Below are 14,930 nucleotides of genomic sequence, written 5' to 3'. Positions count from 1 at the left end.
TGGTGATATGTTGATTAATGTGAGAGAAATTATAAAATACATTCATTAATTAAATACAAATAATTTGCTGTTCACTTCAGAAGTACCTCCACAGAACTATTGATTCATTTATTTTTATGTTTGGAGTCTGGTGTTCAACCATCTTTAGACTTTAGTTTAGGTATTCTTTACTTCATTCTCTCAGCTTTATTTCTGTGTGATTTCCTGTGATTTCTGTGAGCAGCAATCACACACAGGTGTGACTGCAGGCAGGGCCTGCCTTATATGGGGATTGGTGGGGCGGCTACCTATGGTAATTAGGATTAACTGGCACTCCCCTTCAAGTTACGAGGATTGGGATTCATCCAAGAACATAAGTTACGAACAATTCTGCCTTTTCAGAACGTTTCATGAATCTGACTCGACTTCTCTTAGGAATTCACTTAGGAAGAAATGTAAGAGGAAACATTAGGAACTTATTGCTGCATGAGGCCCATTGACTTTCCCATAGACTTGTTGGGGTGTTTAAAGTTAAATATTTAAAAAAATACAAATTATTTCAAAAAGAAAAGTACAAGCACACGTGTCCACAGTAAGCTGGATCTTTTACAGTTTGAATGGAGTTTCTGAGTGAAAGTATGTAGGAGTAGTTAGGTGCCATACTTTTGGGAGAGAAAGAAATATTGTAGAACATCAATAGTTGTGAGAATATCTATAGTGTGCTCGCTGCTGCTGCAGCGAGCCCACAATGGCAATTTTCCCAATATACGTTTTAAACACTTTCCTTATATTTGATCTCAAATCAGAATATGGGATTGGATTCCCCATATATGAAAACCTAAAAAGCTAAATTCAATCAAGTTTGTTGTTTAGTCAAAAATATAAGTTTTAATATATTTCAGCATAGTGAAATATATTCATCTTTAAATGGTCGATTTTGAGCTGGGCATACAGCAGATTTGGATTCAGCACCCCTTAATACCCCAAAAAAACATTTATGCCATAAATTAATAGAAATCCTGCCTGTATTGAAAGACTGAACATGCTGTTCTGGAATGATTCATCTTAAAATGGAAAGTAACACTAATAATAACAATAATAATTTACCTAGCAAGACAGTGTAATGTTAGTTATTCAAATAGATATATGATATGAGTAGTGGAGACAACAATGGAAATGAATGCTATTCCGACACATACATTCACGAATAGATTTGACTATTCTTGTGGAAATGTGCAGCCCCACAAATCCCCATATAAGGCATGACTGCATGGCTCTGCCTGCAGTCACACCTGTGTGTGATTGCTGCACACAGAAATCACAGGAAATCACACACAGAAATAAAATTGAGAGAATGAAGTAAAGAAAACCTAAACTATAAGTCTAAAGATGGTGGACCAGACTCCAAACAAAAAAATAAATAAATTAATAGATCTGTGGAGGTACTTCTGAAGTGAACAGCAAATTATTAAATTTAATTAATGAATGTATTTTATTATTTCTCTCAAATTAATCAACATATCCCCACTAGACATCAATGTACATTTGCTGAAATTAGCTGTTAAAAATGTTATCCATATTTCATGTTCAGGAGTAGCCTTAGTAGTGGATATAAAACATTGTATTACTGAAAGCTGGTGGGTGGATATGGAGGGTCTTTAAGGTAGCAGCTGCTTGGTATGTAATGGGGTGGAAATAGGGGTGTGGTGGGTGATATGGTGGTGCAAGGAGGGGTGTAGGGGGCTATGTGGGGGGTATGGGGATGGGTATGACGGGTGGGTATAGGGGGGCTTTCAGGTAGGAAGGGGACTGGAAAATGGGGGTGTGGCGAATGTCGGGGATATGGGGGTGGGGGTATGGGGGGGCGATGAGGGTGGGTTGGGTGGGGGGTTATGGGGTGGGTATGGGGCTTGGGCTTCAACTCAACCGGGTCCGTTTGGATTAGATTGTAATTTCAGACCCGTCTCAAACATTTTCATGTCAAGGATCCCCAAATTGACATGCATTTGGCTGCAGACCCCCACCTGAAAATATTTTCTGCCAGGGAAAAATGTTCAAGATTTATCCAAATGTCTCGAAAATAGCCGATCTACAAGCTCAAAATGGCCAGTAATGGGACGCGTTGTGAGCTTGTAGATCGGCTATTTTCAAACAAAGTATAAAATAGGGTTAAAGTGATTAAACTGTTCCTTGTTTGCTGTGGACCCCCTGAAACTCCCTCAAGGACCCCTGGGGGTCCCCAGACCACACTTTGAGAACCACTGCTCTAAAGATATGATAAACATATTATTGTAATTTAAATCCTATATTATACAACTGTAGAATTGAAGAAACTTTGAGAATTAATTATTTTTGCACAAACATGTCACACTTAAGAACTAAAAGGCCACCATAAGAGTGCTCTTCAGTGTGTGTAGATTCTGTTCTTACCTGAGAACAGATCACAGCTAAGAAAACATAAAATCTTCTTAAAAACTTCTTAAGTGGGTTTAAGAAGACATTTCCTCTTAAGAACGGTTGCTGCATGAGGCCCATTGCTTCTTTGGGCAATATGTGTGAAGTACCAGTTGCTACTCCTGATCCTGAATCCTACTTCATTATGTTCATATTTGATATTCCAATCTAAAGTTATAACAGTTCCCATATTTTGCTATGGCTGGTGTGGGATTGGGAACCGCTGACGCGTTATTATGGATCCCACGCCAGCTCTTGGAAAACCCCGCCCCCGCAAGCTAGTTTAGATGGAGGCCCCGCCCCTTCATTTCACTTCTGTCTACGTCAGTCGCTGTGTGAGAACCACGCCCCGCCCGGTCGAAACACCAAAGAAACGGGACGGCCCGCCTGGTCGAAACACCAAAGAAACAAGGAATCCACCCAATAACACATTCTAATAAAGCGGAAAACCTTACCTCACAACAACACAACTGGAACCCCAACTACACGTGATCGAATCTCAATGCTGATGCTCATTTTATGAAAACCGCTGACCTTTTTTTTTTGCCGATAAAGTATAGTTATGGACAGTGGTGTAAAGTAACTAAGTACATTTACTCAAGTACTGTACTTAAGTACGATTTTGAGGTATTTTTACTTTACTGGAGTATTTCCAATTTTCTATACTTTTACTTCTACTCCATTACATCTCAGAGGTTAATATTGTATTTACTCCACTACAATTATTTGAAAACTTTAGTTACAAGTTACTTTGTAGATTTTGATTATTATTACAAAACATACAGTAACCACATTGCTTGTAGATTTTTGAAAAGATGTTTTATGCTTTTTGAACTTGTGAAATGTGACTCTGACATTCAGTACTTTTACTTTTGGTACTTTAAGTACATTTTGATGCCAATACTTTTGTACTTTTACTCAAGTACATTCAGATTTCAGGACTTTTACTTGTAACAGAGTATTTCTACATTGCAGTATTGATATTTTTACTTAAGTAAAAAATTTGGGTACTTTTTCCACCACTGGTTATGGACAAAACCATGACGGAGGCGCGCAGTCTCAAGCGAACTTGAGCCACGAGAGGCACCACCGAGCGAGCTAAAGCGAGCGAGTTGCCGTGCCGAACGTTGCGAAGTTCGCTTGAGCCTACTCAGCGCCGTCCGAGTTACGTACCGATAGGGACAGAATAGTAAATCATGTTTTAGGGCAAGCGTTTGCCCCAAACTGTGTGAGTGTGTGTGTGTGTGTACATTTCGGCCATTTGAAAATAGCAGATCTACAAGCTGGTCGCCATGCCATGCATTGTGAGCTTGTAGATCTGTTATTTTCAAAATATTTTCATACATTTGGAAAGATGTGAAATGGGACATTGTGCATAATGAGTACTTTTATTTGAGTACTTTTTAACTAATTATAGTTATAAGGACTTATAAATACTCATAATACTTTATGATCAATAACTTTAATGCATTAATTTATAGCGGTGATTATAATATCCTGTCCTACATTATAGTTATAAGAAATACTTTATGATCAATAATAATCATATCATATTTATTGTCATCACTAATTCGCTCTGTGTGTTTAGGCCTAATTGGTGCTGTAAAGTAAAAATAATAAAATAAATAGCATTAAATTATGCAGGAACTATGTTCTGCTACACCTTATAATCACACTTTAATGCATTAATTTATAGCAGTGATTATAATATCCTTCCTACATTATAAAATTATTATAATGTAGGCTAGAATGCTTTAAAATGTGTTATGATTATTTCTATAAATCATCGTGAGTAATATACTATACAGTTCTTATAACGGTATTTATAGTCGCACACGACTATTCGCACACGATTATTATGAATTCATGTATTATTATTTAAACCAATTTGTAATAAAAAAATAAAACATGACGTTCTGAATGGAGGTGGCCGCAGTGAAACCGTACTGCTGTGGTCACGTAGCACGGAGAAATTATTTTCTAAGACTAAGTTTGACGTTAATAAATACATTAAATATCGCAGCAGGACAAAAGGGGCGGTGTCTGCTTGCATCACCAGGTCGTTTGAGCAGCGCAGGCGGGGTTTGGGCAGCGGGGGCGGGGTTTTCCAAGAGCTGGCGTGGGATCCATAATAACACACCCCCTAGCCTGTTAAAAATCTTGTATAATTGCAAAAAAAATGTCTATTCACCTGTTTCCTAGGCTGTGTGTTTTCCACTTCCTGTCGATTTCATTGGATATCATTGGTCACCTGACCAGTTTCATTGGATTTCATTGGATCAAATCGACAGGAAGTGGAAAACACACAGCCTAGGAAACAGGTGAATACACAGCATACCCAAAGTAAATTGATTGTCGTTCTTGAACCATTTGGAATAAATGCATGGGCATGGTCTCATTTTGAAGGTAACACATTTTCAAGTGTTTCCCCAGCAAAAAGAATCAACTCTATGTGCAACTGACATTGAGTAATACAAGTTTGATCATTCCAGACCTTACTGGAATAGAAGTTTTTAATTTTCGGCTAAATATTTTCTATAAATAAATGCCTTTAAAATGTGAATATTTAATGATATGATATACTATATTTATTACAAAAAATTGTTTTTCCGGTTTTCAAAATTACTTTTGCACAGAATCAAATGTGTTATGGTCAAGATGGCGAAATCCTTAAGCCTTAGTAATGTGTCTCTAGCCAAATTCCAATACCCAAATCTCTGCTCACTCGCTCACTCCACACTCGGTCCGACAGCTTAACCCGGAAATAGTTATGTCCCAAATGGTAATTTACTTTTGGAGGAGCCGAGACCAGAATGCGAGTGAGCTCTCCAAGGCGCTTGGGGTGCCAAACAACGAGTGTACATCAAGTGTAGGCTTCGCCTGTTCTCGTCATCTCGCCGGAAGTGTTGACTGCCTATCTGTTCTGTTATTGGACGGACCGTCTCCTTGGGATATGGGAGGGAAACCAATGACTACACTGTCTGGGAGATGGGGTCTAAAAAATCAGCAGACTTCAAATGGATGTTTTAGAGCCAAAGGAACTTTGTACTGCATGCTCATATACTCAAATGTAAACACAATCTGCCTGCATGCGTGTGTTGAACGTTTGAGGGTGAAAGTGTCCCACTTGATTAAACTGCAAAGATACTGAAGTGCATATGTATCATTCTGAATAACAGTGATCTAAGCTACTGAAGCAACAAATTAAACAATGGGTTGATTTTTATTCATACAATCATGCTGCTTGGTGTGCGAGAATGTCAAACAGCTCATGAGAAATACATCCTCTAATATACAACATGAAATGCAGGAGTAGCGAGTGAGCGAGCAGGCAGGAGTGGAGAATTGTAATGTGGCTGTCAGTCACATTACACAAAAAAAAAACACACACAATAAAGTAAAATGCTGCAATGTTTGAGAAAAACGCAAGATGTACGTCACGTATCACCCGTTTGTGGCGCCATCATGATCATTAAGCTGATATGTCATCACAGATGTGTCTTGGACCAATGACAAGACATTACAAGAGGAAGTCATGATTCTTTACATGCCAAAAATATGGCAGTTTGTTGGCTATTCCTATGATTATGAAAAATTATGTAAACTATATAAAAAACAACTAGTAGGCTACTATATTACCTATATGAAATTCCCAAAACTATAGGTTTCCACAAACACATTCTAATAGTCCAGTAACTGAGGGATGCAAAGTCTTTCCATTTTAAAACATATGTCCAGAAACGTGTTTCAATATGTTTCACCCACAGAGCCAAGCCATGTTGTCAACCAGCTTGACCTGAATAGGAAAGTGAAGATGGTCAGTTCCATCCTGGAACTGCTTTTTACTGAGGATGTCACAATGGCGAAGATGAAGAAACTCTATGAAATCCTGGATTCCAGAATAGCCGAAGACGTTTTCTACAAAGTTCTTGAGGAGCATAAGAAGTTTCTTCTCGATAATCTGAAGTAATTTTCTTTTGAATTAAGTTTTAACTCAAACATTATAGTACAAAAGAATGTACCTTTCAGACCACAAGGCTTTCAGTCGTTTTTTACGAAACTTGGCAGCATGGTAGAGGGTCATGAAAAATTACAGAGAAATTAAAGTCACAACCATTGGTCAAATGATAGCCCTCAAATGATAAATGCAAACTTTGAACAAGCATACAGTAGCTCATGAACCAAACTTTCTACACACAAGCTTTGATAAGATCGTGGTGAAATGTTTTTAAGTGAAAAGATTCAGCCTCTATGAGCCAATTAATTTAGCTGTTTTATGAAAATTATTGTTCTGCCCTTGCACAACATCAATGCAAAGTTTATGGAAGAGGGTTATTCCAAATAGCGCTGAAACCTGCTATGGGGGGGCGCTATAGCAATCGTTTGAAAATGCAAACTTTGAACAGGTATAAGTCATGCCTCGTTTGGCCTACAGCCATGAAACTTGCAGTGTTGGGGAAGCTACTTTGAAAGCGTAGCTTGTAAAGCTACAAGTAGTTCACCATGGCAGTATTTATTATTTCATATTTTTGGCTTAAAGGCGATGGGCATTGTTTTCTCTCAAACTTATTACATTGGTAGAAGGGCACCCCCGACATCCACTGTTGGAATATGAAGCCGACTAACCACATGTTGTCATAAAATGCATAAGCTCAATTAGAATACAAAAATCAGCAAACTTTTGTCATGATAACGTTACAATATCCTCAATCCCTCAGCACTATCTCAGCTGCTTAGAATGTGTTTTGAATTAGTTAATTGCATGGTATTCCATGGCCTTGTTTTTGTTTTTTATTGTGGTGTTAATTTTCCGTGAGGTACTGTAATCTACTTTAATCTATTTTAATTTAGAAAAGTAGACTACAGGTGGACATTCGGTGGTCCCAAACTGGAATTTGCAATTAGCTGTTTGTTTTAACTGACTGTTTAACAAATACAGTACCATTTACATTGCAGGATATACAACTATAATACCCAGTGGTCATTATCTAGGCCGGGGATAATAGGCCTGTGGCACTTCTTTTTTTAACACACAACGCATTAAGAGAATGAAGCTGAGATCTTAACATCCTCTCTTTGTACCAGGAATCCACCATGTTGGAGAGCTCTGAAGGAGCTGGATGACGAGACGTTTCAGGTCTTCAAGTTGTATCTTCAACAGCCTGAAAACCTTAAAGGTCTCGATCCGCTCCCAGAGAGCCTTCTGGAGAATGCTGACAGGATGGACACCGCCGATCTGATCATGCAGACTTACCACAGGGAGGGAGATCAGATCGTGAAGAATGTTCTGGAGAAGATAAAACAGCTTCCATACAAATCAACTCCAGAAGGTATGGTGAGAAGAGAGGCAAGATATGTATAGAAGTTAAGCAAGGGATAATCAATGGGGAGCAGGTCATTATTAAGAAATAAGAAATAAAACAGTTTGATTACACCCTAACGCGACCGCTGTCTTTGATTAGACAGCGGTCTGTTATTGAATTCAGTGGTAATTATTGACCAATTATGATTGGCCAATCAGAATCAAGCATGTGTAATAATACTTTATAAAAACACTAGATTCACCCACAGACGGCAGTGGAAACCATGAAAGGCATCTACCTGCTCATCGGGGGCAATTAGAGCCAAATTCCAATACCCCAAATCTCTGCTCACTTGCTCACTCACACTCGGTCCTCCAGCTTAACTCAGAAATATTTTTGTCCCAATTGGTAATTTACTTTTTGGAGTAGACTTTTTCACAGAGTGTACATAAAGTGTAGGCTCCGCTGAGTTTCATGTCTCCTCGCGGAAGATTTCCGCATCACGTGTATTGATTGATTGATTGATTGAAAATGTTATTAGGAAAAAGAATGTAAAACATCACAGTTACATTTATAATACTTTTGTCTAAAAGGTCCGTCCAAAAAAGTCCTTGAGGACTTGTTTCCGTTGGGGTCCTTGGTATTCATTTCATAGACATATATAGTAGCAACCAAACAATTCAAATACACGTTTTTTCCGCAACAAGCCGCTGGCTTTATTGCGTTGTATGATATAAGCATAATACAATTATTTGGAATTGGAATATATTGTGCACACTTCATCTGTCTCAAAAGCTAAGCATAGTTCATTTGTCTCTGTGCATGCCTGAATGCAGGGACTGCTATAAATAACTGTTATGACAAAGATGATTATGTTTAAAATATGTATTGTATTTATATGTGGACTGAATATGAATATGATGTAAGAAATACCTCAACTCTGTTATATACATTGGCAATGCAGCAGTGCCGTGTTGCGTGACTCTCGGGCCGTGAGTAGGCGGGGGCGGGGGGTTGAAAAAGAGGGACGCGGTCAGGATTCCATTCATAAATGTAAGTTTGCGCATCCAGGCACTTCATTCACTATTTCAGGAATAAATGGCTTTGCACACCAACAATGTTAACTATAAAGATAACGATGTGGCCATCCACATTGATGAATTGTCTATTCTTATTCTGTATCTGTACTATTCTATGCTGCATATTACTCTATGTATGCATATTTTCATGGCAATGACAAGCTATACGATCCGTTGGTTGTGTTCCAGTGATCCAGCCAGAGATGGTACACTCAATGAGTTAAAATTACACCGTAAAATGTACGGCGCTCAGTATAGGGACCCCTCGTTAATTCACGCCGTAAATTAACGAGGGGTCCCTATACTGAGCGCAACTACTGTATCAAAGAGCTATGTTGTGCAGAACCAGTAGTTACTGATGCAAGGCAAAATAAATAACAGTAAATAGAAAAGTCGTCGACTGGCCGAAACGTTAATCTATTATTGCACAGTAAACTTTTTTATCAGAGCTACAGCTGTGTGCCGACTGCCGCCATATTTTCTCTTTACCGCGAAGTATGACATAAATAATGACTCACCTAACTGCTGCGGAGGTTCAAAGAGGTTCAAAGAGAAGGACGTAGAGCCTTCGTCCTACTCCTCCCGCCCAACACTCCCCGCTGACAGGTGCCGCCCCAGCATGTAGGAGTACGTGCAATGACCGATATCACCCTCCCCCGCCCGGCTTCCCTCCCCCGAACACGGGCCAATTGTGTTTGTGTAGACGCTCGACAAAGCCGGATGTGGTGTGGGTGGTGTTGACGTACGGCCTACTGGCCAATAAGGCATCTACATATTTATATCCATGGCTGGAGCCACCATTCACAGATGTTTCACCCCCTGCCCTGTACATCTCTTGGTGGGGGGGGGCAGTGGCTGAATAGAGACGTCGTCTCCCCTCCACCCACCATAGCCACAACCAGCTCCTCTGCCAGCTCTTCTACTCTAAACTCACTGATATTTTGAAAACAACCTCCCTAAAATAAAATAAAAAAATCCTGGCTTGAACAGTGATCTGGTGGTCTTTAAGATGAGATGTGATCGGTGTCTTTGTTCTCCTCTGCAGGTCCTGAGGTCGATAACTCACAGCCTGTGAGCGAAAGCGAGAAAGAGAAAGGTAAGTGTTTAATATGTTATTAAAGAATTTGTGTGTGTGTGTGTGTGTGTGTGTGTGTGTGAGTGTGTGTGTGTGTGTGTGTGTGTGTGTGTGTGTGTGTGTGTGTGTGTGTGTGTGTGTGTGTGTGTGTGTGTGTGTGTGTGTGTGTGTGTGTGTGTGTGTGTGTGTGTGTGTGTGTGAGAGAGAGAGGGAGAAGAGGGGGGTTTGGATGAACAAAAGTGATTCCTCCATCATTCTATCCAATCACATTACAGTGTGTGTAGTGTTTTGTTGATGAGTGTAAGTGTTCATCCTCTGCTTTTATACACTCAACAGATCAACAAAAAGACAACAACCCAGCAGGTATATTTTGTGTGTGTGCGTGCATGTGTGCGTGCGAGCGTGCATGTGTGTGTGTGCACGCGCGCGTGCATGTGTGTGTGTGTGTGTGTGTGTGTGGTAAAGACAGAACAAAACTTAGTGGTAAACTAACTATAGGCCTACCATAGCAACATTGTGCCTTTATAATATAAGTTGTGGTCAATTAATTTGTGCAATAACCCTAACCCTAACCCTTTAAATGAAATTATAATCTATTGCCCAAGATTTTTTCAATGGGGCCACCCCTTCTTACATCAGTCAAAGCTGAGACCCCCCCACAGACACACACACACACACACACACACACACACACACACACTAACACACACACACATTTTTCTGACATTTACCACTTAAGCCTTATACTGAATAGTGAAAATAGCCGATCTACAAGCTCACAACGTGCCGCATCACGTGCCGCATCACGTGCGAGGTTGTACATTTTTGATGATGATGATGTTACATGTAGGAGTTAGCTATGATTTTGTTCAACATGTGATCTTTGGTACTCCCTCAAGGTGGCCCCAGATTGCAGGTTGGAAAAACCTGACCTAACATAAGACTATTCAGAAACATGTTTAAATATGTTCAACCCACAGAGTCTCACCCACAACATAATTGTCATTCCCCAGCTACAGTGTGTCATTTTGTGGACCAACATCGGGATGACCTGGTTAAGAGAGTGAAGATGGTCGCACCCATCCTGGATCTGCTCCTTGCTGAGGATGTCATCAAGGACTACAGTAATGTGATGTGTAAGACCACCACTATGGAGAAGATGGAGGAACTCTATAAACTCCTGGATTCCAGAAGAGCCAAAGACGTTTTCTACAAAGGTCTTCGGGAACATGAGCCATTTCTTCTTGAGGATCTGAAGTAATTGTCTTTTGAATTCATTTTATGTCCAACATCGTAGTACTGTACATTGTAGTGTAGAAAATGTACCTTTTCAAACCAGGATGCTTTCAGTGTTATTATGTATTATTCTATTTTATCTCCTTTCCGAGAACACCACACTTTAATTCCAGTGTATTCCATTATTTCATTATTATTTATTATGTCTTAGTTACCCCATCATTGTTTTGAAATAGCTTGAATGAACAAGTGTTAAAAAAAAAAACTTGCTAATGAGCTGCTTGGTTTGACCACAAAAATAGAGCTCTTTTAACAAATAAATGTAGCGTTTACACTGCAGGATATACAAAAATAATACCCAATGGTCATTATCTAGGCGCTAATAGGCCTGTGGTACGTTTTTAACACCCAAATACGTAATTAAGAGAACAAAGCTGAGATGTTGCAGTAACATCCTTTGTTTGCATCAGGAATCCACCACTGTCTGGGAGCAACGCTGAGAAAGAAAAAGGTACGTTGTTCTTGTATTCAGTACATATTGATCAACATAACATATTGAAAGCAGATACACTCCATGTGCAGTGAATAGTAAAACTCCCTGACATTTTCACAACCTCCGGGGGGAAAAGAAAGAAGAAAACCCTAGATTAAACACTGATTGTATGGTTTTTATGATGAGCTGTGATCAATCTCTTTGTTCTCCTCTGCAGGTCTTGAGGTTGTAAACCCACTGTCTGTGAGCGGCAGCAAGGAAGAGAAAGGTAAGTGTTTCTACATTTCTGTACTGTTAACTATGACAGACACAGAGAGAGAGACAGGGACATATGTGTGTGTGTGTGCGTGTGCGTGTGTGCGCTCTACACCATTTAAATAATAACATGATAACTGTCTATTGTATGGAAGGAAAAATAGAGGAAAATAGACTTGAGCTGGAAAAAACAATGATCCACTGCAATCCTGTTGCTCTGCTTGAATTCAGTACATATTGATTAACATTAACATGGAATGTATTGAAAGTGTGTAATCAGTGCCTATTGATATGGGAGCGTATTGAAAGCAGATGCACTCTGTGTGCAGTGAATAGTAAAACTACCTGACATTATTTACAATGACCTCCTAAAAAATACAATAAAATAAATTAATTTAACTTTGGACTGGTGGTCTTTAAGATGAGCTGTAATATGTCTCTTTGTTCTCCTCTGCAGGTCCTCAGCGTGACCCACCGTCACCGACGAGTGACATTGAGAAAGAGAAAGGTAAGTGTTTCTGCATTTTTTTTTATTGTTAACTGTGAAAGACACAGATTGCTGGGGTGGTGTCTGGGTGGTGTAGAGGTCCAAAACAAGATGAAAGGGGGGTTGACAACCACAATTTAGGAGACGATGGGGATAAATGAGAAAAAGTAGACTCTGTGTGTGCGTGCGTGCGTGAGTGTATGTTTTCTTGACATTTTTCTGCATAAAGATAAAAGTAAAGTCCACACAGGCTATGTATTGTCTTTACTATATATTGTGTTGTATGCTATTGTTCCTTATGTGTTTCCATGCTGAACAGACTGTGAAAAAACATATCCCTCTGGGACAATAAAGTATAATCTTATTGATCATTGCAGGACACAATCAGCAAATAATTGTGCAGACTTTATCTGTATGCTGATCTTCTGTTTGTCCTGCACCTGTACTACTAGAGTGGATGCTTGTTTCTCATGACATTGTATCACATGACTCTGTTCTTCTCCACAACCAGGTTCCAAACAGAAGAAACCGAAAGGTGAGCATTCACACATGATCAGTTGTTGAGAGTGACTGCATTCAAAGTGTATGGTCATCTTGATTCTCCATACATCTGGTGAGCTCGCCAGTAATGTCTGTATCTTTTTTATTGGTAGTTGTGTGACACCCTCATGATCGATGCCAGTGTGTTGGTTCCCACAGCACTGGTTGTCTGACTGCGAGCTCCCAATGTCTGTGGCATTCTCATTCTCCTGGCTGCTATGTTCTCAGTCACTCTTAGTAGCCCCTCATACAGATCCTTGTTGGTAACGTGCTTGTTCTGGTTGATGTTTAGTATTGCACGCAAGCATCATGGTAGCCTATAGCACCCATCCATGGACTTCTGTAGGGCAGGCTTCAGATTACAGCATTCAGAGCCGTATAGGAAAACACACTACAGTCGAAGAGAAGAAGCTGAGCTGATATATAGGGGGAAGTTGGATTTCCACACACTGGCCATTCCATGCAAGTGCTTTCACTTTAAGGTCTTGCTCTGTCGAGTTGCTCAATGTCTTACAGCCACGCCCTTGTCTCAGGTCCCACATCAAAGAGGCCGGTCTCCGATGGTGGTCTATACAGGGGACAGGTGGTGATTGTTTGGTCGACAGTCTGCTCAAGCGCCCTTCACTTGCATACTGCGCTGTCTGCCAGGCCCCACTTCTTCATAGATGTTTTGAAGCGGCCAACCCCAGTACGCAGTCGGTTCAGCAGGGTCCATTGCCGGTGTGTCAGATCTTCTCCTTTGACGCTGTCTCACGGGTCCCAGATGTAGTGGTGACAACGTGTGGGCCCAGCTGGCTCCCACTCCTGCTTCCAGGATGCCTCCATCCATGCCTTTGTAGACAGGTCCTCAGGGATAGAACTGAGCATCTCTTGTTCCACCTTGTTGAGTCTGTTTGGAGGCAACGCTTTCGTAGTGGTGTCATGCAGGATATACCAGTCATGTTTCTGGGCTTTCCTTGCCAGGGTGAGGGTAGCAGCCTCTGGTGTAGACTTCCAAGGAAGTCTACACCAGGCTGGGGCACAGTATTCGGCTGCAGTGAAGACCAGGGCTTGCGTGGAGATTCGTAGTACCTTGGCAGAGGCACCCCAGGAAGTACCAGCGAGACGTCGGATTAGCGAGAGCCTTGATGACATTTTGGCCTTCACTTCCTCTAGGTGTTGCTTAAAGGACAGTGTCCTATCCAGGTGTACGTCAGGTACTTTGGGGCTTGCTGGAATTCGGTTGTTGTCGACGAACACGTTCAGTTACCTTTTTGCTTCACTGTTGTTGAGGTGCCGTCTCTGTCTTGCCAATGCTGAGCTGCAGGCGCCACCTATGAAGGTAGGCTGCCTAGATGTCCATGTCCTGGTTGAGGCCATCTTCCATCGCCCTCCATGTTGGTCGTCGCATCATAATGGCCAAGTCATCCGCATGAGTGTGTGTGTGTGTGTGTGTGTGTGTGTGTGTGTGTGTGTGTGTGTGTGTGTGTGTGTGTGTGTGTGTGTGTGTGTGTGTGTGTGTGTGTGTGTGTGTGTGTTTGTGCATGTGGTCATGACATTTTCTCACACGACTCTGTTTTTTTCCACAACCAGGTCCAATGCTGCGTTTCCAAGGTAAACATTCACACACAATCAGTTTTATAGAGCGGCTGCATTTACACACAAGTACAAATTCAGAGATACTTGATTAACATAGATGAATTTTACAAAAAAAAAATCTAAGCATGCTAGTGGTTGTGAGGGGAAATTGTTTCAGTACCTAAATTTACATAATTTAGAGCCCTACGTTTTTCTCAGAGAGAGACTAAATGGTTTTCAGAGAGATCAGAGACACAAAGGCCCTCATTTATCAATATAACATTGAAACCTGTGCAGATCCGACCACGTGGAGCAGGCACACACTCAACACCACTTTCTATGTGACATTAATGAAGATTGAGCATTTACATGGCATGTATTGCCTAAAATTTTAATATATAGATAGTTTACAAACAAGCTCCGGAGCATCGGATGTGTGTACTTCTCCTGCATGTGTCTGTGTCTGTGTCTA

At 40.6% G+C, this 14,930-nt stretch overlaps 1 protein-coding gene across 2 annotated transcripts in view; it reads left to right on the top strand.

Moving 5' to 3' along the window:
* The window catches only part of LOC308103926 (uncharacterized protein), a 66,216-nt gene that overhangs the window by 50,243 nt on the left and 1,043 nt on the right, over positions 1 to 14,930 (top strand). Inside the window, exons 16-25 of one of the 2 annotated variants that reach the window (XM_080454137.1) lie at positions 6,201 to 6,399; positions 7,519 to 7,763; positions 9,861 to 9,911; positions 10,227 to 10,253; positions 10,904 to 11,147; positions 11,597 to 11,637; positions 11,837 to 11,887; positions 12,332 to 12,382; positions 12,873 to 12,896; positions 14,474 to 14,494. In XM_080454137.1, the coding sequence (XP_080310263.1) occupies positions 6,201 to 6,399; positions 7,519 to 7,763; positions 9,861 to 9,911; positions 10,227 to 10,253; positions 10,904 to 11,147; positions 11,597 to 11,637; positions 11,837 to 11,887; positions 12,332 to 12,382; positions 12,873 to 12,896; positions 14,474 to 14,494 (954 nt within the window). The remainder of the gene's footprint in view (positions 1 to 6,200; positions 6,400 to 7,518; positions 7,764 to 9,860; positions 9,912 to 10,226; positions 10,254 to 10,903; positions 11,148 to 11,596; positions 11,638 to 11,836; positions 11,888 to 12,331; positions 12,383 to 12,872; positions 12,897 to 14,473; positions 14,495 to 14,930) is intronic. The other variant, XM_080454138.1, reaches the window with a different exon arrangement.

The sequence above is a fragment of the Gymnoscopelus braueri genome (genome assembly GCF_963280865.1).
Source record: "Gymnoscopelus braueri genome assembly, chromosome: 16".
In the NCBI taxonomy this organism is placed as follows: domain Eukaryota; kingdom Metazoa; phylum Chordata; class Actinopteri; order Myctophiformes; family Myctophidae; genus Gymnoscopelus; species Gymnoscopelus braueri.
Note: the sequence above shows the minus strand (reverse complement) of the source record. Positions and strands in the feature narration are given on the sequence as shown.